This window comes from Convolutriloba macropyga, chromosome 12 (genome assembly GCF_964194025.1).
Source record: "Convolutriloba macropyga chromosome 12, txConMacr16.3, whole genome shotgun sequence".
Classification (NCBI taxonomy): domain Eukaryota; kingdom Metazoa; phylum Xenacoelomorpha; order Acoela; family Convolutidae; genus Convolutriloba; species Convolutriloba macropyga.
The window spans coordinates 48,374,592-48,392,364 of NC_134479.1; the positions used below are offsets into that span (position 1 = coordinate 48,374,592).

The 17,773-nt window shown below is 33.8% G+C and overlaps 1 protein-coding gene across 4 annotated transcripts in view; it reads left to right on the forward strand.

Moving 5' to 3' along the window:
• LOC142350566 (calcium-dependent secretion activator 2-like) overlaps window positions 1–17,773 on the forward strand; it is a 240,494-nt gene that overhangs the window by 192,192 nt on the left and 30,529 nt on the right. For all 4 annotated transcript variants that reach the window (XM_075402416.1, XM_075402417.1, XM_075402419.1 and 1 more), the window contains 2 exons: window positions 13,267–13,365; window positions 13,730–13,786. In XM_075402416.1, coding sequence (XP_075258531.1) covers window positions 13,267–13,365; window positions 13,730–13,786 — 156 coding nt within the window. The remainder of the gene's footprint in view (window positions 1–13,266; window positions 13,366–13,729; window positions 13,787–17,773) is intronic.

Genomic DNA, 17,773 nt, shown 5'->3' on the forward strand with positions numbered 1-17,773 from the left:
TAAGTATGCGATTAACCGAGTTAACTGAGTTGGAGACTAAAATTGATGGTGAGAAAAGTACATGAAACCCCCCACCTCACAACTAATTCTGATGTGTAGGCGTAAACGGATGTTGTATACGGCAATTTTGCCCGCCCTCATGTTGTTGTCCCTTTTTCTGTTCTCCTGTCAACTATTTAAGCAGGCCTGCCTTAGTTTTAGGTAACAACCAAAGCCAGCCAGACGCTCGTCAAATATTTGAGAGTTATTTGACAATGTTTTCCCAAAAAAATTGTCTATTTACCACGTCATCCAGCACTTAACAGCATGCTTCCAGTAAAGGCAAAATATGGCAAATTGTTGCGACTGTTCAGAACCCTATTGAAGACAACAAGGGTGAGACGCATTGAATAATTTTCTGATTATTACTTTTTGTAATCACTCATTCCTGTGTTGCCTTGAAAGATATTTTGCCGCCTTTATACGTGTTCAGTCAAAGCATAATTTTGGATTAATTTTTAAAACTTAATAGCCGCAAAGTGATAACTTGGGCTATTATTGACGTTCTCTTTGTTTTTACACTTCAAAGAATTTGAATTGTTTTGGGGCGATGTTTCTTTTTAAAGCTCTGTTCATATATTTTGTTGAATTTGTGAAGTCAAATTGAATTGGGGCGAGAAAACGAAGGGTTTTTCGGAGTGATTTTTTGTTCCGACCCCTCTTGAGGGGGGGGGGGGAGGAACTATATACTCAACTGGGTTTTTTTTTGTTCAGTCAATTTTGGCCGATCGATATATTCATCGTAGAGAGTTGAGACTGGTATCATTAGAAAGCTTGTCCAGCGTGGAATATGGAATTAAAAAGATTTTTTTGATTTTTGTTTTTGACAGGGAGATATCGAGGTTTTAAAATATTTTATTTTTAAATAAAAAATGGCTTACTGATCTTTTCCTCCATTTTTCTCTTACTTTGGTCAACTTGTAGCTTAGTGTCAGCAACCAAAGAGTGCTCCTTCTTTCTGCTAAATTCAAATGTAGTCCTAATTGCGGTTTTACGTCTTAAGTTATGGTGATCTGGCTTTGATACTACTAGATTTCACAATTTTTTTTTAATTTTTAGGTAATTGCCCATTTTTCATCTTTTCTAATTTTGTCAAATTATTACGGTATTGTCAGTTCGTATATCACACTTTTCGCGTTCAAAATAACCCACAATAGATAATATTTAAATCCTTAAAGATATAGATTGTGGTTCTTTACCGCTTCGACAATACTTTCTCGAAGAATTTAATTGAATTTTTTATTTTTGTCTTTAACTCTAGTTTTTACTTTTAGTTTTTAGTCGTATTTAATTTCCTGTACAATGAACCGGGTTTGATTGGCTTTTCCTAGGAGAGTAGATGAGCCGACGTTCTGATATTAGAAGATAGATTATGGCTTTCATGACTTTCATCAACTTCTCAATTTTGTTCCTTTATTGTCTGTTTGTTACCTGGTCTCGTTATATGAAGGTTAAAGATGACAATATTTTTGTCAAGAGAAGGTGTCAAAAGGGTTTTGTGTCACAAAATCCAATGTTTTTAAAGAATTCGTTATGAATTTACTGTCTTCGACACGGTTTTTTCACAAAAAAAAGTAAATTAATTTTTGATTTTTGTCATATTTGACGTTGTTTTTGTAGACGTAAGACATGTTATGGATAAATGCAGGTTTCGAGGGCTGCCGTTAGAAGAATAAAAGAACCTATTCAATTTTTTCTTTTTGTAATTAATGGCTTTCATGTCTTTGCAAATAAATTTTTTTCGATAAAAACAAGCTTTAAATAATCTTGCTTTTTTCTTTTTGGTCTAATTGTTACATAGTTTCATTAATGAGAGATCGCATAATACAATTCAAGGGAAGGCGTCAAAAGGGTCTGGTGTCACAAAATCTAATGTTTTAAGAGAATTCGTTTTGACTTTACTGGCTTCCACACGGGTTTTTCACAAAAAGTAAATGAATTTTTGATTTTTGTCATATTTGACGTTCTTTTTGTAGACGTAAGACATATTCTGGATAATCGCAGGTCTCAAGGGCTTCCGTTGGAATAATGGACGAACCTATTCAACTTTTTTGTTTTGTAATTAATGGCTTTCATGTCTTTGGAAATAAATTTTTTTCGAAAGAAAACAAGTATTACTTAAATTTGCATTTTTTGTCTAATTGTTGCTTATTTTCATTAATGAGCGGCCACATAATACAGTATCGGTGTTCAACGAAGGTGCATTCGACCATATTTTGGGGGCCAAAGTATGGCTTTACGGCTTCCAAAGCATTTTCTGGCAAGTTTTAATTGATTTTTAGTTTGTTGTCTATTTGTTGTTCTTTTTGTAACTGCATAAAAATACCAAGAGTTCTTAATTCCCTTCTATAGAAGCATTGGTAATTGTTAACCTATGGGATATTTTAAATCATTCCTAATGGTTTTCTTTAATTTGAAATTAATTGTTTTTTTTTAAATTCCGCGAATTTTCTTACTTTAAAGTTTCTGTTCTTTTTTGTCTAATTGTTACCAAGCTTTATTATGAACTGGTGAATAACCATTTTTGTCTGGTGAATTACAAGTTAATTTGTTTATTTTCAGTTTTTTCTGACGCTATTTTGACTTTGTTATTAAGTTTTGTTTTTTAAAACGGACATAAATTTTTTGATGTAATTAATGTTTGCTGTTGTTGTTTGATTTTGCCGTTCGTCTTCGCTCGCTTTCTTAATCTTTTCATTCATACGCCAGTGTTTTTAAAACACTTGAATTTTTTGTGTTTTTCTATCTGTTCCTCATTCGGTAGACAATTATGCCAAAATTGTGGATAAGCTGGGTCGGAACCTTATATGCGATCGCACATTACCGAGCCGCCTTTTTCCCCTCTATTTTAAATTAGAGTGAGAAAACGGTGTTTGAGTTTATCTTTGATTTTTATTTTTTTGTGGAATTTTTATCGGATTTTTTTCTGAAGGGTTTTTCCAATCCATTCATAGTTTGTTCTAGGTCTAATTTTTTGTTTATTCAATAAAAATTTGATTTGTAGGACTGGAGTCGTCGTAATAAGTTTTCTGCTTCGTCCTAGAGTACGGAAAGTTCTAAAACTATTAATAGTGAAAGAATTTAATTTCATGAGTTTATCTGCATTGAAAAAGTATATGCATATTTATCGAGCGTGTGCGCACAGAATAGTCCCAGCCAAAACAGTCTCAAATTGCAAATTATTCCCAGACAAAATAGTCCCAGGCGAAATAGTCCCGATCAAAATATCGAAACAAATGAAAATATAATCTACAAACAATTAACAAGCATAATCTATGAGCTAAGCTTCTGATTGCAATGTTTTGATTTGAATTTGGATTGATATGAATTAGGAGTAAACCAAAAGCTTGTTTCAAAATACATTCTTTTGGTAAAAACTATGTTGTAATCAGTTCAATATTTGTTCAATGAAATACAATCTTATGATTAAGTTAAGGGATTTCATTGTTAATTGGTGTGCATATGCTTAAATCTATATCTAGTTCGGACTATTTTGTCTGGGACTGCTTTGTCTGCTTTTTGTGACTACTTTGTCCTGGACTGTTTTGTTTGGGACTATTTGGCTATTCGGGACTGTTTTATCCGGGACTGTTTTGTCCTGGTCTGTTTTGTTTATTCAGCTTATCGAGATATTAACTCAGCCAAAATTGTATGTTTTTTTAAACAGATTAATACTGAGATACCTACTTCCCTCCCCCAACCCAAACTCGAGCACATCAGAACCAAAATGCCTTTATCTGTAGGACTGTTGTGTTTTTACGATACCAGTTTTGATTAATTTTTAACTTAATATTGACAACCATCAACCATTTGTGCAATGAGATTTATTTATTAACGCAGTCAAAACTGTCTTTAGATCTCTGACGCGCTTTCATTGAACCGAGACGAAGTTTACAATGACCTTCCTGCTCCTATCTTTTCCTGTTTTGCGGATAATAGCTTTGAAGTGTTGTATTTCACACATCGCTGCGTTTGAACCTGCTGTTCAATTACTATTTATAACCTGTGTAACCTTCCGCAGTAATATAATGAAGATACGATGATTGATTATCTCATATCCTTCGACTTCGTGGCTTCCTGCCTGTCTGAAATATTATGTTCAGATGCTAAAGATAGAAATATCAACGCCATTTGTATGTCGTTTTGAATGAGACATTTTCATTGATTCTTTAGCTAATTAAAACAAAACAAGCACGATACAAGAGCTGTTCGGATATTCTTTTACAGACAATTAAATTCCTTGAAGCTGTATCAAAAATTTATTCACCACAAAATTACTATGTAGTTCATAGTAATTTTGTGGTAGTTTCAAAATTACTGTGCATTCATTTACAGACACACAGAAGTAATGTATTGTTTACGAAAGAACTTTGAAGCTTAAGTTTTGATACACATAATCAACCTGATTTCTGAGTTGAAAATATTTTCTGAATGCAGTCATTTGTGTATGCAGATGTAAGACCTATAGGACCTGAAGGTTTTCAAGTGTAGTCACAAAATGCGATAGCTATTCTAATTTTTCAACAGGTCAAGCCTGTTCATGAAAGTTGCCGATTTTTTGCAAACTACTGACCTACTGGCAGTTAGTCAACTGTTTGTTTTTATATCTAAATTTTTTTTCATCAAAAGGAGAGAAATTTTGGCTCAATTTAGTTTTTACTACTGCTGGATTTTTTCTGGCACTTAACTATGTGCGTTTTACTGAAAGTTAGACGTCAAGAGCCTTTGTTTTGGCGAGGTAAGTTTTACCATAACAAGCCATGCCCTGTATTGTGATCAAACTTTTTATGCAATCTTTAATCTAAGTTGAAATTATAAATGTTGATGGTTTTATGGCAATATACCCAATGTGCCAACATAACGAATGCCATTATTCTCAATGTCTTCCTTTTGATCTTTCTTTCAATAATTTGATTACAAATTAGCACGCCATATATTCCAAGCATGTTTTGAAAATAATTTAATCCAATGGTCGGTTCCGATAATTTTATATCGAGTCCCACGCGCTGCTGAGGCATGGCCATGACCTGAGAGGTATGGCCAAATTCCCCGGCTAAATATTTGGAAAAATAATCGTTTTGGTAATTTTAACATTCGGATAAATTATTGAGCGCATTTTGGGCATTTTTTCACATCGGGTATATTGGCATTGAGTATTTTGTACTGACACCAATGTTGATATTGAAGGCTTCATATAAACTGCGCGTTTAATCAGGTTCAAAGTGGCGTTGAATTTAAGTACAGCTGAAATTGTTTTTAGATCAATAAATTGCCGATTGCGATTTAAAATAAATTTTTCATCATTTTGGTTCTCGGCGAAAAGTAAGTAATTATTTAGTTACTCGAATGCAGTAGTCTTTTTAAACATAAACAAGGACGCTCGGTAATGTGATTTTGCACATAGTGTTCCGACACCGCTCAACCACGTTGTTGAGCTAATTGTCCAAATGAGGAAGAAATAGAAAACTTTCAAAAAATCACCTATTGTTCGAAAATAATTGGTGTATCCATTTAAAATATCGCTTTAAGCTGAAACTACTATAAAAAACAATAACACATTAGATTGCCAATGATACCTGCCATTAACGAGAGTAAAAGGCAAGCCAAAAACAAAATCAAATTAAAACAACCATCATTACTTACGGCCAAAATTCAATGTCTGTTTTTTCTTCTAAAAAACTTGAAAAAGTCAAAAAAAGCGTCAGACAAAAAGTAAGTTCAGACAAATGACATGGATTTCACCAGAAAAAAATATGGGACCTCTCTTTATTAAAAATATTTAACAAGTAGACAGAAAGCAAAAATGTCAAAATTGGAAAATAGGTTTACACTTTTTGAAAACAATTAATTTCCTAGTCTTGAAAGCAATTAGCTATTAACTAAAATCAATCATTAGCTTTGTTCATGCCTTCATACATAATCATTGAGAGCTATCTTTATTCAGAATGTCATACTACATAAAAAAGAGGAAATACATCAAAAAATAACAATTCAAAAGCGACAGACCCAAAATTCAAACAGAATCATTTTTCTTGCGAAAATCAATGATGAGACCAATATTGGCCTTGCTATTGCTGCGCGGCTGTTGAAGAACTCATTTGTTTCAAACAATGCTTACTGGTTTTCTTGCTAACACGAAAATTTTGATTAAATCATAAATAAACTTTACTTTTTAAAAAGTAAATATCGTTTTAAATTAGCGAAAGACCGCAAAAATGTGAACTTCAGTCATTCTTTCGTTACCAATCTTATCGTATGTTAGCAAAAATTGATCAAAATTTAAGCAAAAGTTACGAAAAATGTGGACACAACAACGGAACTTAGGCTCACGTTTACATTTCTTTGAACCTCTGTAACTCCTCGAGAAAAGTAAAATTCAAAAAAAAATCTTTTTTTGAAATTCTACGCTTGACAAGCTTTCTAATGATACCACGAGAAATTCTCTACGATGAATATATCGATCGGCGAAAATTGACTGAACAAAAAACAGTTGATTATATAATATCTCCCCCACTAAAGTGGGTCGGAACAACTAGAGGTACATAACTAATTTTCATTCTAAAGGTATTTATCAGCAGCTGTTAAATTGCATCTTCTTAAATCTAATTGTAGTTAATAACTTTTGTCAGACGGGCCTTAGTTTCGTCTACTGTTGAATATGGCCCGCTACTGAATTTGAATAAGTGTACCTCAACTCGAAAGCCTTGATTGCTGCTGCATTTCGACAACTTGATTGGGCTTCCCTGATTGAGGTTTCAGCACTACGTTTTGCATAGATTTCGCAGTTTTTTTGCTTCAATGAATTATTCTGCCAAAAAATCTGAAGTTCCTCGATCAGGGAGCGAATGTTGTTGTCTCTTTAATTCCTTCACTTTCCGTTCTTGATTTTCAATCTCTTGGCCAACTTTGGGTTCAAAAAATAGATGTGCTTGTGTAGACAGATAGATAAGCTTGTTTTACTTCTTATTTTGCATCTTGTAATTTTAGATGTTTTCATTTTTTTAAAAAAAATCTCAAACATGTGAATTAAAATAACCTTTGATAACCTTTGGTGAATACTGTCAAATAATAAATCAACAGTGCATAGTTTGAAAAAGTTTTGGAAAAAGAGCTCAGTTCGCTTTGTTGCGTTCTTAAAAAATGCTAATAAAAATATTTAAATCCTGTAACTGTTTAACTGTTTTGTCGATTGGAACTTGTTCGTGTCTTTCGAGCATTTCCTCTGTTATTTTTTCCTTAAACTTTTTTAGAGCTTTATTTTCTTATTACCATTGGAAGCTTCTTCTTTCAAATGCAATCTCTAAAATGTTAAAAAGTATCCGTCATTCCATTTGGAAGTTATTGAAGTATTATTTATACGCTCATTTACACTAACTACGACGTTTTCGTTTATTTTTGACTTTTTCTGGCTGGATGTTTTTGACTGTCGAAGCCTATTGAAAAGTTTGTTTACAAGCTTTTATTTGGAGGTGTGCAAGAGGCATTTTTGTCTCCAGAGGCAGATCGTGTAGTTTTCGGTTATAGTGTTTTAAACAATAACGTACTGTATTGGAATACCCGAATTAAAACTGATCAGTGTGGTTTGTAGATTTGTGGGTAATTTTAGCCAACATTATGGTATAGTTACGATAATCTGGGGGTGGGGTTCCACATAAGACAACTAAGCTTTGGACCTACAGGTCGAAGGCGCTTAGTTCTTATATATTGTTTAACTTGGCGTCTTTGAGGCATCATGATCTGCAGTTTGTCAATATCAATTTTCGCTTGATCTTTTTTATATCTTTAAAAGTTTAAAAGCAGTTTTTCTGTGCAGATTTTTACGCAAGTTTTGCTTGCGGCAATACTTTTTTGTTTAAATTGTGAACCCAAATTTTAATTTGCATATTAAAATTTAGATGAAATCTGGAATGTGAAGTATTTTTTAAACTTGTCTTTACTCTACAGCGGTTATTTATAGTGCACATAATAACCCTTGGAGACAAATGTTTCTACACAATTTTGCTACCATTTTTTAATGATGATTGAGGAAGATTTAATGCATGATGATCAATAAATTTTGCGCAAATAAGAGACTGGTTCTAACCTTTTGTTTTGGTATTTTCAAAAACTTACTGCAAATATTATGCTGCAATTTTTAACCTAATAAAAAACTTTTGATAGTCGATCTACTTGATCAAATTGTCAGTTTTGAATTTATTTGAAAATTAATTTATCTATTTTATTATCTTGTCATTTGCACTGTGTCCGTTTGTTCTCACAAAGCTATTCCTAATATATTTTTTTCGTATTTGCGGATCCTGTGTCACAGTATAGCCAGATAGTTTGGACGTGATGCCTTTTCCGACGATAGCCCCTCGTCAGGCTCCACTATCAAAACCAACTGCTCATTTCACGATCCGATGTTTAAAAAAGGCCTGCAGGGAAAAAAATTGGTTATTTTGGAGCATCATTCTTAATTGCTCAAAAATCTTGTATACATTGTAAAATTTGAATGCGTCTTTTTCGCATGAGCTTTTTTTCATTTTTTCATTTCATTTTTTGCTTGAGCCGTGTTGTTATTCAGAAAATGAAAAGCTCCAATTGATCTCAATTTTTAAAGCGTTTGGATTAGAATTTTTGGATTATTAAATAGCTACATTTTATGGGGCAAATATCTGCTAAGTTAAGTTTGAACTATTGCTGCACAGTAATTTTCATTTGCATACGTACAAGAGAGCCGACGTTGAAAAGAGCCGACGTTAAAAAGCGCCGAAATCCGACTTGATTTATAAAGAGCCGAAAGCAAAAAGTTGCCTCTAATTACCCTAAATTGTCAGTAGATTACCAAGAAAAGTACTTGAGTGGGTTAATTGGTCTCATGTTCTGTTGTGATAGTGTCCTATCAGGCTCTTTTCGCTTATGCCCTCTTTTCACTGAAATCTTATATATTGTTTAATTTAGCGTCTTTGAGGCATCATGATCTGCAGTTTGTCAATATCAATTTTCGCTTGATCTTTTTTATATCTTTAAAAGTTTAAAAGCAGTTTTTTTGTGCAGATTTTTACGCGTTTGTTCCGTTTGTTCTCACAAAGCTATTTTTAATAATTTTTTTCGTATTTGCGGATCCTGTGTCACAGTATAGCCAGATAGTTTGGACGTGATGCCTTTTCCAACGATAGCCCTTCGTCAGGCTCGACTATCGAAACCAACTGCTCATTTCACGATCCGATGTTTAAAAAAGGCTTGCAGGGAAAAAATTTGGTAATTTTGGAGCATCATTCTTAATTGCTCAAAAATCTCGTACACATTGTAAAATTTGAATGCATCTTTTTTGCATGGGCTTTTTTTTCTTTTTTTCATGCCATTTTCTCTTTTTTTTTTGCATGAGCCTTGCTGTTATTCAGAAAATGAAAAGCTCCAATTGATCTCATTTTTTAAAGCGTTTGGATTAGATTTTTTGGATTATCAAAAAGCTACATTTTATGGCGCAAATATCTGCTGCTTTAAGTTTGAACTATTGCTACACAGTGATTTTCATTTGCATACGTACAAGAGAGCCGACGTTGAAAAGAGCCGACGTTAAAAAGCGCCGAAATCTGACTTGATTTATAAAGAGCCGAAAGCAAAAAGTTGCCTCTAATTACCCTAAATTGTCAGTAGATTACCAAGAAAAGTACTTGAGTGGGTTAATTGGTCTCATGTTCTGTTGTGATAGTGTCCTATCAGGCTCTTTTCACTTATGCCCTCTTTTCACTGAAATCTTATATATTGTTTAATTTGGCGTCTTTGAGGCATCATGATCTGCAGTTTGTCAATATCAATTTTCGCTTGATCTTTTTTATATCTTTAAATGTTTAAAAGCAGTTTTTCTGTGCAGATTTTTACTCAAGTTTTGCTTGCGGCAATACTTCTTCGTTTAAATTGTGAACCCAAATTTTAATTTGCATATTAAAATTTAGCTAAAAGCTGGAATGTGAAGTGTTTTTTTAACTTGTCTTTACTCTACAGCGGTTATTTTTAGTGCACATAATAACCCTTAGAGACAAATTTTTCTACACAATTTTGCTACCATTTTTTAATGATGATCGAGGTAGTTTTAATGCATGATGATCAATAAATTTTGCCCAAATAAGAGACTGGTTCTAACTTTTTGTTTTGGTATTTTCAAAAACTTACTGCAAATATTATGCTGCAATTTTTAACCTAATAAAAAACTTTTGATAGTCGATCTACTTGATCAAATTGTCAGTTTTGAATTTATTTGAAAATTAGTTTATCTATTTTATTATCTTGTCATTTGCACTGTGTCCGTTTGTTCTCACAAAGCTATTTTTAGTTTTTTTCGTATTTGCGGATCCTGTGTCACAGTACAGCCATATAGTTTGGAAGTGATGCCTTTTCCAACGATAGCCCTTCCTCAGGCTCGACTATCGAAACCAACTGCTCATTTCACGATCCGATGTTTAGAAAAGGCCTGCAGGGAAAAAATTTGGTTATTTTCGAGCATCATTCTTAATTGCTCAAAAATCTTGTATACATTATTAAAAAAAAAATTGAATGCGTCTTTTTTCGCATGAGCTTTTTTTCATTTTTTCATGCCATTTTTTCAATTTTCATTTTTTGCATAAGCCTTGTTGTTATTCAGAAAATGAAAAGCTTCAATTGATCTCAATTTTTAAAGCGTTTGGATTAGAATTTTTGGACTATTAAAACGCTACATTTTATGCGGCAAAAATCTGCTACGTTAAGTTTGAACTATTGCTGCACAGTAATTTTCATTTGGATACGTACAAGAGAGCCGACGTTAAAAAGAGCCGACGTTAGAAAGCGCCGAAACCTGACCTGATTTATAAAGAGCCGAAAGCAAAAATTTTCCTCTAATTACCCTAAATTGTTAGTTGATTACCAAGAAAAGTACTTGAGTGGATTAATTGGTCTCATGTTCGGTTGTGATAGTTTCATATCAAGTCCCATAAGCCGCTGAGGCATGGCCATGGCCTGCAATAATTTCAAGATAATTGTTTATTAATTCGCTTTCAATTTCTTTTACTAGAAAATATTAAAATTTCAGTTGTCAAATACTCCGTTTTGATTGGCTGAGACTTTGGTAGTCTCATTTCAGAAGGCAATTTAATTGGCTGCAAAATTTATCGACTAATAATTTAATTAAATTTTCGGCTCTCTTTCAATCGTCTCTTTTCACTGAAAAGTCACCTTTTAATTTATCCAGAAAACACACTCTGATTAAATGGCTCTACAGTTGGGTGCCTTTCAATGAAGCAAATTGCTTCTCTCTAGTGTGATGCTTTTGTCTCTAAGATTGGCATAACCCTAAATTGTAGCAGGGAAAACAAAACAGCTCCAGTAACACAAAACGGCTGTTGCATTATTCAGACCGAAAATAATTGTCTTGGGGTTTCTAGAAAATGCAGAACAAAATTTATCCCAACACGTTATTTAAACAGCGGAAAGTGAAATAATAATGAAAAGTTCACTGCGAACATTTTATTTTTATTTGTCTAATTTCGTGGACTGTAAATCATTGATGGAAAAAATTTGGGAGCGAGAACAGGAGAATTACGGTAAAAGATTTTTTTTAAAAAAAAGGTAGTGAGAATTATCCCATTGTTGATTCGAACTGAGCTGATAATAATAACAATGATCGGTTGTAAACCAAGATTTCATCAATTTAAATAACGAAGAAGTTTTTAAAAATTTCCCGTTCTTGAATTTTTTGTACATTTCAAGTTTTAGAATTTTAGAAGTTTTTCTACGCTTCGAGTGTTCGGTGTTATGAACACAATAACGAAGCGCCCTAAATAAGAAATAGCAAAAGCTTTTCACCCCTTTTCCATAATAACTTGTTCCTCTTTTCCCAAAGCACCCTTCATTTAAATTGAACCCTACAAAGTGAAGTGATTTGTCTTTTGATCGCAGCATGTTTGCTTTGTTCTCCCTTCACTTTCTGTGTCGTCTGTCTGTTATTTTCCATTGCCATTAAGGAGGATAAGAATTTATTGAAAAGAGCTAAAATGGGCGAACTAAATTTGGAAACCTTTTTTCCAACTGTTTCAAAAATTTCCGTAATGAATATGTTTAATATTTGTATAATGTTAGTATCACTGTTTGTACACATATAATATTGTGTCTTCGAAATAGAATTGGCAAAATATTGCCTATACAGAAACGCTCTTCAAGTTAGTTATAAAGTCAGGAAATTTTTCGACAATAAAATGGAATAAGGTCCAGAATATAAAAAACAAGTCCAAATATCAACGCAAAAAATTGTACACTATAATGTTTTCGATTTTTGAGATTTCTTATACTCAGAAAATTTTGTGGTCATTATTTTCCGGTCTAATATAAAAATGTATTGTTTTATTTTCTCTATTGGCTAAATGAACATTCGCTTGATTATCATCTAGTCTTACTGAAAACTGAACGAATACTGAAGACAGGAACACGCAGTGAACAGAATATAAAAGACTATTCATGATCAGGTGCTGACTGAATTTAGACACTGTAAGATACTTCTAAATTCAATCTAATATAAACTGTCAACCTCATTTGACTGATTGTTTCAATATATACCACTGTATACCTGACATTGTCTTGCCTTTTCTACGCCGCTGAGTAACAAAAGAATGGTCAATTATTGTTTTTCATAAAGTTATTGATCTAAAAGCTTTGAGGCAAATTGTGTGGTAATAGGATGCGAAAATTCGAAGGCGGTCAGGCCCAATCAGTTTTTGAAATATTCACGTGAAAAGAAAGTGTTGGGTTTGAGGGCTAAACTGAATGCATGCTCTGTTTTAGCCCAGCTTAATTATGACTAGTTGCCTTATGTCTTGGCCGTATTTTGTTTTAAAAAACACCATATACAAACAAATATTAATATTTCTTTGATACTTGTCAAGATGAGCGTAAAATATTCTTATGATAGGTCAGATAGTGCCATTCGAGGAGGTATATGACACGCGCAAAAGTTCACTATAAACACTTCATTTTTGAATGTTTGGGTTTCAACTGAAAAATATTGAACAAAATTAGGCCGCCTATGGGAACTCATTGTGAACATTTTTTTCTCTCATTCTCAGAAAATCAACCCACTCTTCTTCAAAAATATCGACCAATTGACTAGTACCTGTTGTTAAAAGATCAACTCTCCAAAAAGCAAGATGAATATGAGCTGGCAGTTTCTGGGTATATTGTTTTCTGCTATTTGTTATTTATTTGATTGTGTTTCAGTTGGACGCAGTGTTAGAGAGTACTCTATCTTCTCTCGCGAGATACGATGAGACGAATGTCCTCTCTTCTGTGTTCACTTTCACCACAAACATCAAATCGGTCAGTATTCCCGATTTTATCGGGAAATCGATTAGAAATCTTTTAAATCAAATTGAACCGCGTATAGAGGAAGTCTCAATTTTACGTTAGCAGCTGTGCAAGATTTTTTTTAATGTTCAATATTTTCATTTTTCAATTTATTTGTTATAATTAGGAAATTTGTTATTTCAATGCTTGTTTTTCTTGGCAAGAGTTGATCTAAGTACAGCTTGAAAACCATTGTTTCTTTCTGATAAGTAATAAATTGAGTCGCAAAGAGTTGCTGGACATAAAAGTGAAGCGGAAAAACATTGTTTTTTTAAACAAATTAAACTGACGATGTAAAATTGGGAAGTACTTTCTGATGTAATTTATTATGTTTCAGAAATTTTCGCTGCCTGCATTCTCCAAACCTCAAGCAAAGCCCGGCCAAGACCCTCAGGTATGAAGGATGAAAGCTTTTATTATAAATTCTCCTAAAAGTTTAGCCATTTTTCGAGAACCCGGCTTTTTATGCCACTTTTTTTTTGTCAAACTACAGATTTAAGTTCTGTTGAAACTTTACGAAAGCTTTATGAACGTCTGAAGTGCACTGTTCATTGAAATAGCTGGGAGGGCTTATAGTTAAAGGCAACCTTTGAACTTTCAGATTACATTTTCAAAACTTTTTTCATAGCATTTTCCGCTTTTTTTCAATTATCGTTTTTTCCTTGCTCTTTAGTGACGATAAGCGTAGTATCGTTGAGCATAACCTGCCTACTATAAACACCTACCACTGGTTGTTTGAAGGCAATTTGTCTAACATAAATAGGCCACGTCTCATGATTACTTTGAGTTTATAAAATGAGTAGATTACATGTTTGAAAAAGTCTAATCAAAATTTGTAACTGCTGAACAGAGCTTCTACTTATTGCTCCTGAGCAGATCTTAAAATTAATTATTGCGTTTACTGTTCCGAATTTCAATGCAGGGAATTTTTAAAGTTGCCACGGTTTGTTTGGAACTTTCCTTTCCATAAAATGATGTTTGTAGTTTTAGTTCGGTGTTTTAAGAAGGAGTTGTTTCAATGAAATATTGCAGTAGTTTTCATCAAAATTCTTTGATTGCATTGCTCTCAAACAAATTTTGTGACAATCACGTTGATCTTGTCTTTTTGTCCTTTATGCGAGTTTCGCGGGACCAATTTGTCGTCTGATTTACGGCATTTTATACTCTCTAAAGTGATGAACTGGGAAATCCAGAGAGTATTAAGTCCCTTAGAGTTCTGATATAATCTAATGGTACGGTTCACCGACTCTGCCGCTGACAGCTTGAGAAGGTAAAAATTGATGGATGGAAAAACAGTTTTCTGGTTTCTGGAAAGGGCAATAGGATGATTGAGACAACTCATTGCCATTTGTGCGGGAGAATTTCGCCCGACACAGATGGCTATGTGTGTTATATTTTGGCTCTACAGTTATTTCAAAGCTACAGGGATTATAATAGCGCTCCTATTTTGAAGAGGAGTATTGGTGGAGCGTCTTTCCTATCGATAATTGTTTGGCGTGTATTTGCAACCGGATGTAAAACGCAATGCCGCATGTGAAAACTAAGTGTTTTGGTCAAACGTTTGAACAAATTGAAGAGCAGAGAGAAGAGAATGGTTTTCTGTTCATATCGTTATTTTAAAGAGAGCGAGAAAAATTGGTGTGAAAGAATTTTTGCTAAGTGAGCAAAATTTTTTTGATCACATGAGGAATTTTCAACGCCGTTTTTTTAGTTTTAGACCCATCTTTTCGAGGCAAAGGTGTTCTATCAATTGTATTAACTAGTACTAGTGTGTTTGGAAGCTTTTTTGATCATCTGAAGCAATTGTTACACTCTTGGACTCAATGTGTCAGCTTTTTAACCATTTTGCTATGCCTTGTTTTAAGCCTTTTCAGCAGTTTCTGTCCTTTTATTCTTTCTTTACTTGCATTTTGGGAGTTGTGTGAGTGAAATTAGTTGTTCTTGTAGTTTTAATTCTCTTTCAATTTGATTGGTTTGTGTTTCGAGTTGTTATTAATTGCTGTCAAACGAACTTTATAGCAATTATGTGAGTCCTGTTGGTTTCTTTTCATGCTATTTTTGGCTTGACCAATTTTTCGTCTGACCCCTTTGACTTTTCATCCTCGAAAACGGGATAAACATGTAGAGCCCCGTGGGCTTTAAGTGCTCTTAGAGCCTTTCAGCTCATTAGTCTTCAAGTATGCGATTCAATGAATCTGTTTTGCAGACCTATAATTATGGTGCGAAGGGCGGTTCTTAGAGATTGAGGCCCCCCTGTTGCCAACCCATCAGCCCCCCGGTGCCTCGCCCCTCGGCTGCGCTCACTTACGCCCCTTCAATTAAGCTAAAGCTGGCCTCACGAAACGGTTCCTACCTACTGACAAAACTAACCGCCCGGCCGTCATTTGAGAGCAATTCGCCCGACGTTAGTCGGTTATGTTTAATGTTCTCTTAGTTTCTTAAACTGATTTTCTCTTTGGCTTGCATTTTGCAATTGGTCTGCTGGTCAGGTAAGGTAGTTTCAGTTTTTCACTCAATAGAGTGGATATTGTTTCAAGATTTGTCCTGCTATTTTTTTTACTTCACGGAATCGAAAAATTGTTTCGCTCTACCGTCTGTCACCGCATATTCAAATTAATAGCGCAATCTAACATGAATTTGTTAATACTGGAAACGCAATTGGAAAAAATGCTAAGCTATTCTCACTAAACCGTTGTTAGCTACTGACAAAGTCAGCCCGTCGTTTGAGAGCAATTCGGCCGACGTTTGTCGATTAATTTTTGTCTTTTTCTTCTGATCTTATACCTCACGATGTAGTTTTTCGCTATCAATACTCAAATAAGAGCTAATTTAAAGGCGTGGATGCTATTATAAAAAATGAAGGCTAGACCTGGGACTTTTCACTGATATGAATAATGCAATTTTCTAATAATTTCCTGAATAAATTTTACAAATTTCTGAAATTTTCAGGCTTTATCTCTGCATTTCTTAAAATTGCCATTTAATAATTCTGCGCCAAACTTTGACTGTGCGCCTGTTATGTACTACGAAATAATTTTAAAATTTATGTCAGAACAATGGCTGGAAATTGCATTTTTATTAACGAATTTTTTGAGAATTTGTTTTGGTTTTGTCCATTGCCATCTGTTCCTTTCCTCGGTTGTCTTCATGAACCCATTTTTGGAGATCGTCTTTCATATGCTAAAAGTTTGTTGAGAACTATCAATATTCCAGGGTCTTTAGTCAATGGGAGTCGCAACCAAGTTTTAATGGATTCACAACTGGAAGTTATTTTTATCAGATGTTTTACGAGATATTTCAACGCAATATTGCAATCGTTTTCATCAAAATTCTTTGATTGTTCTCAAGCAAATTTTGTGACAATCACGTTTATCTTGTCTTTTTGTCCTTTATGCAATTTTCGCGGGACCAATTGGTCGTCCGATTTACAACATATTATACGCTCTAAGGTGATGAACTGGGAAATCCAGAGAGTATTAAGTCCCTTAGAGTTCTGATATAATCTAATGGTACGGTTCACCGACTCTGCCGTTGACAGCTTGAGAAGGTAAAAATTGATGAATTGAAAAACAGTTTTCTGGTTTCTGGAAAGGCCAATAGGATCATTAAGGCAACTCATTGCCATTCGTGCGGGAGAGTTTTGCCCGGCTTAGATGGCTATGTTTGCACCTTTTTTTTGTTTTGAGTTATATTTTTGTTTCAATTCATCTCTAAACTGTGCTTAATTTTGAATAGCCCTGGAAGTTTTTCTATAAATACTGAGAGTTGAATACAATAGGGCTCTACAGTTAATTCAAACATAAATTAGTAAATTTGGTTAATATTTGGTAATTTTACAAGTGCTTTTTTAATTTTAAGCAATAGATTTTTTTTCAGGGTATGTAAAACTAATTTCTTAAGGCTCATTGATTGTGGTTTAGTTTTGATTAAAAGTCGCCCTCGGCGTCTCTGCCAGCTATTATAGCGCTCCTATTTTTTGAAGAGATGTATTGGTGGAGCGTCTTTTCTATCGATAATTATTTGGCGTGTATTTGAAATAGGATGTATAACGGAATGCCGGATGTGAAAACTAAGTGTTTTCGTCAAACGGTTGAACAAATTGAAGAGCAGAGAGAAGAGATTGGTTTTCTGTTCATAGCGTTGTTTGAGAGCGAGAAAAGTTGATGTGAAAGAATTTTCGCTAAGTGAGCAAATGTTTTTTGATCAAATACGGCTTTTTCAAAGCAGTTTTTTTAGTTTGAACCCCATTTTTTGAGGCAAATGTGTTTCTATTAATTGTATTAACTACTACTAGTGTGTTTGTAAGTTTGTTTGACCATCTGAAGCAAATGCTGCACTCTTACATTCAATGTGTCTGCTTTTTACCATTTTGCTGCTTTAC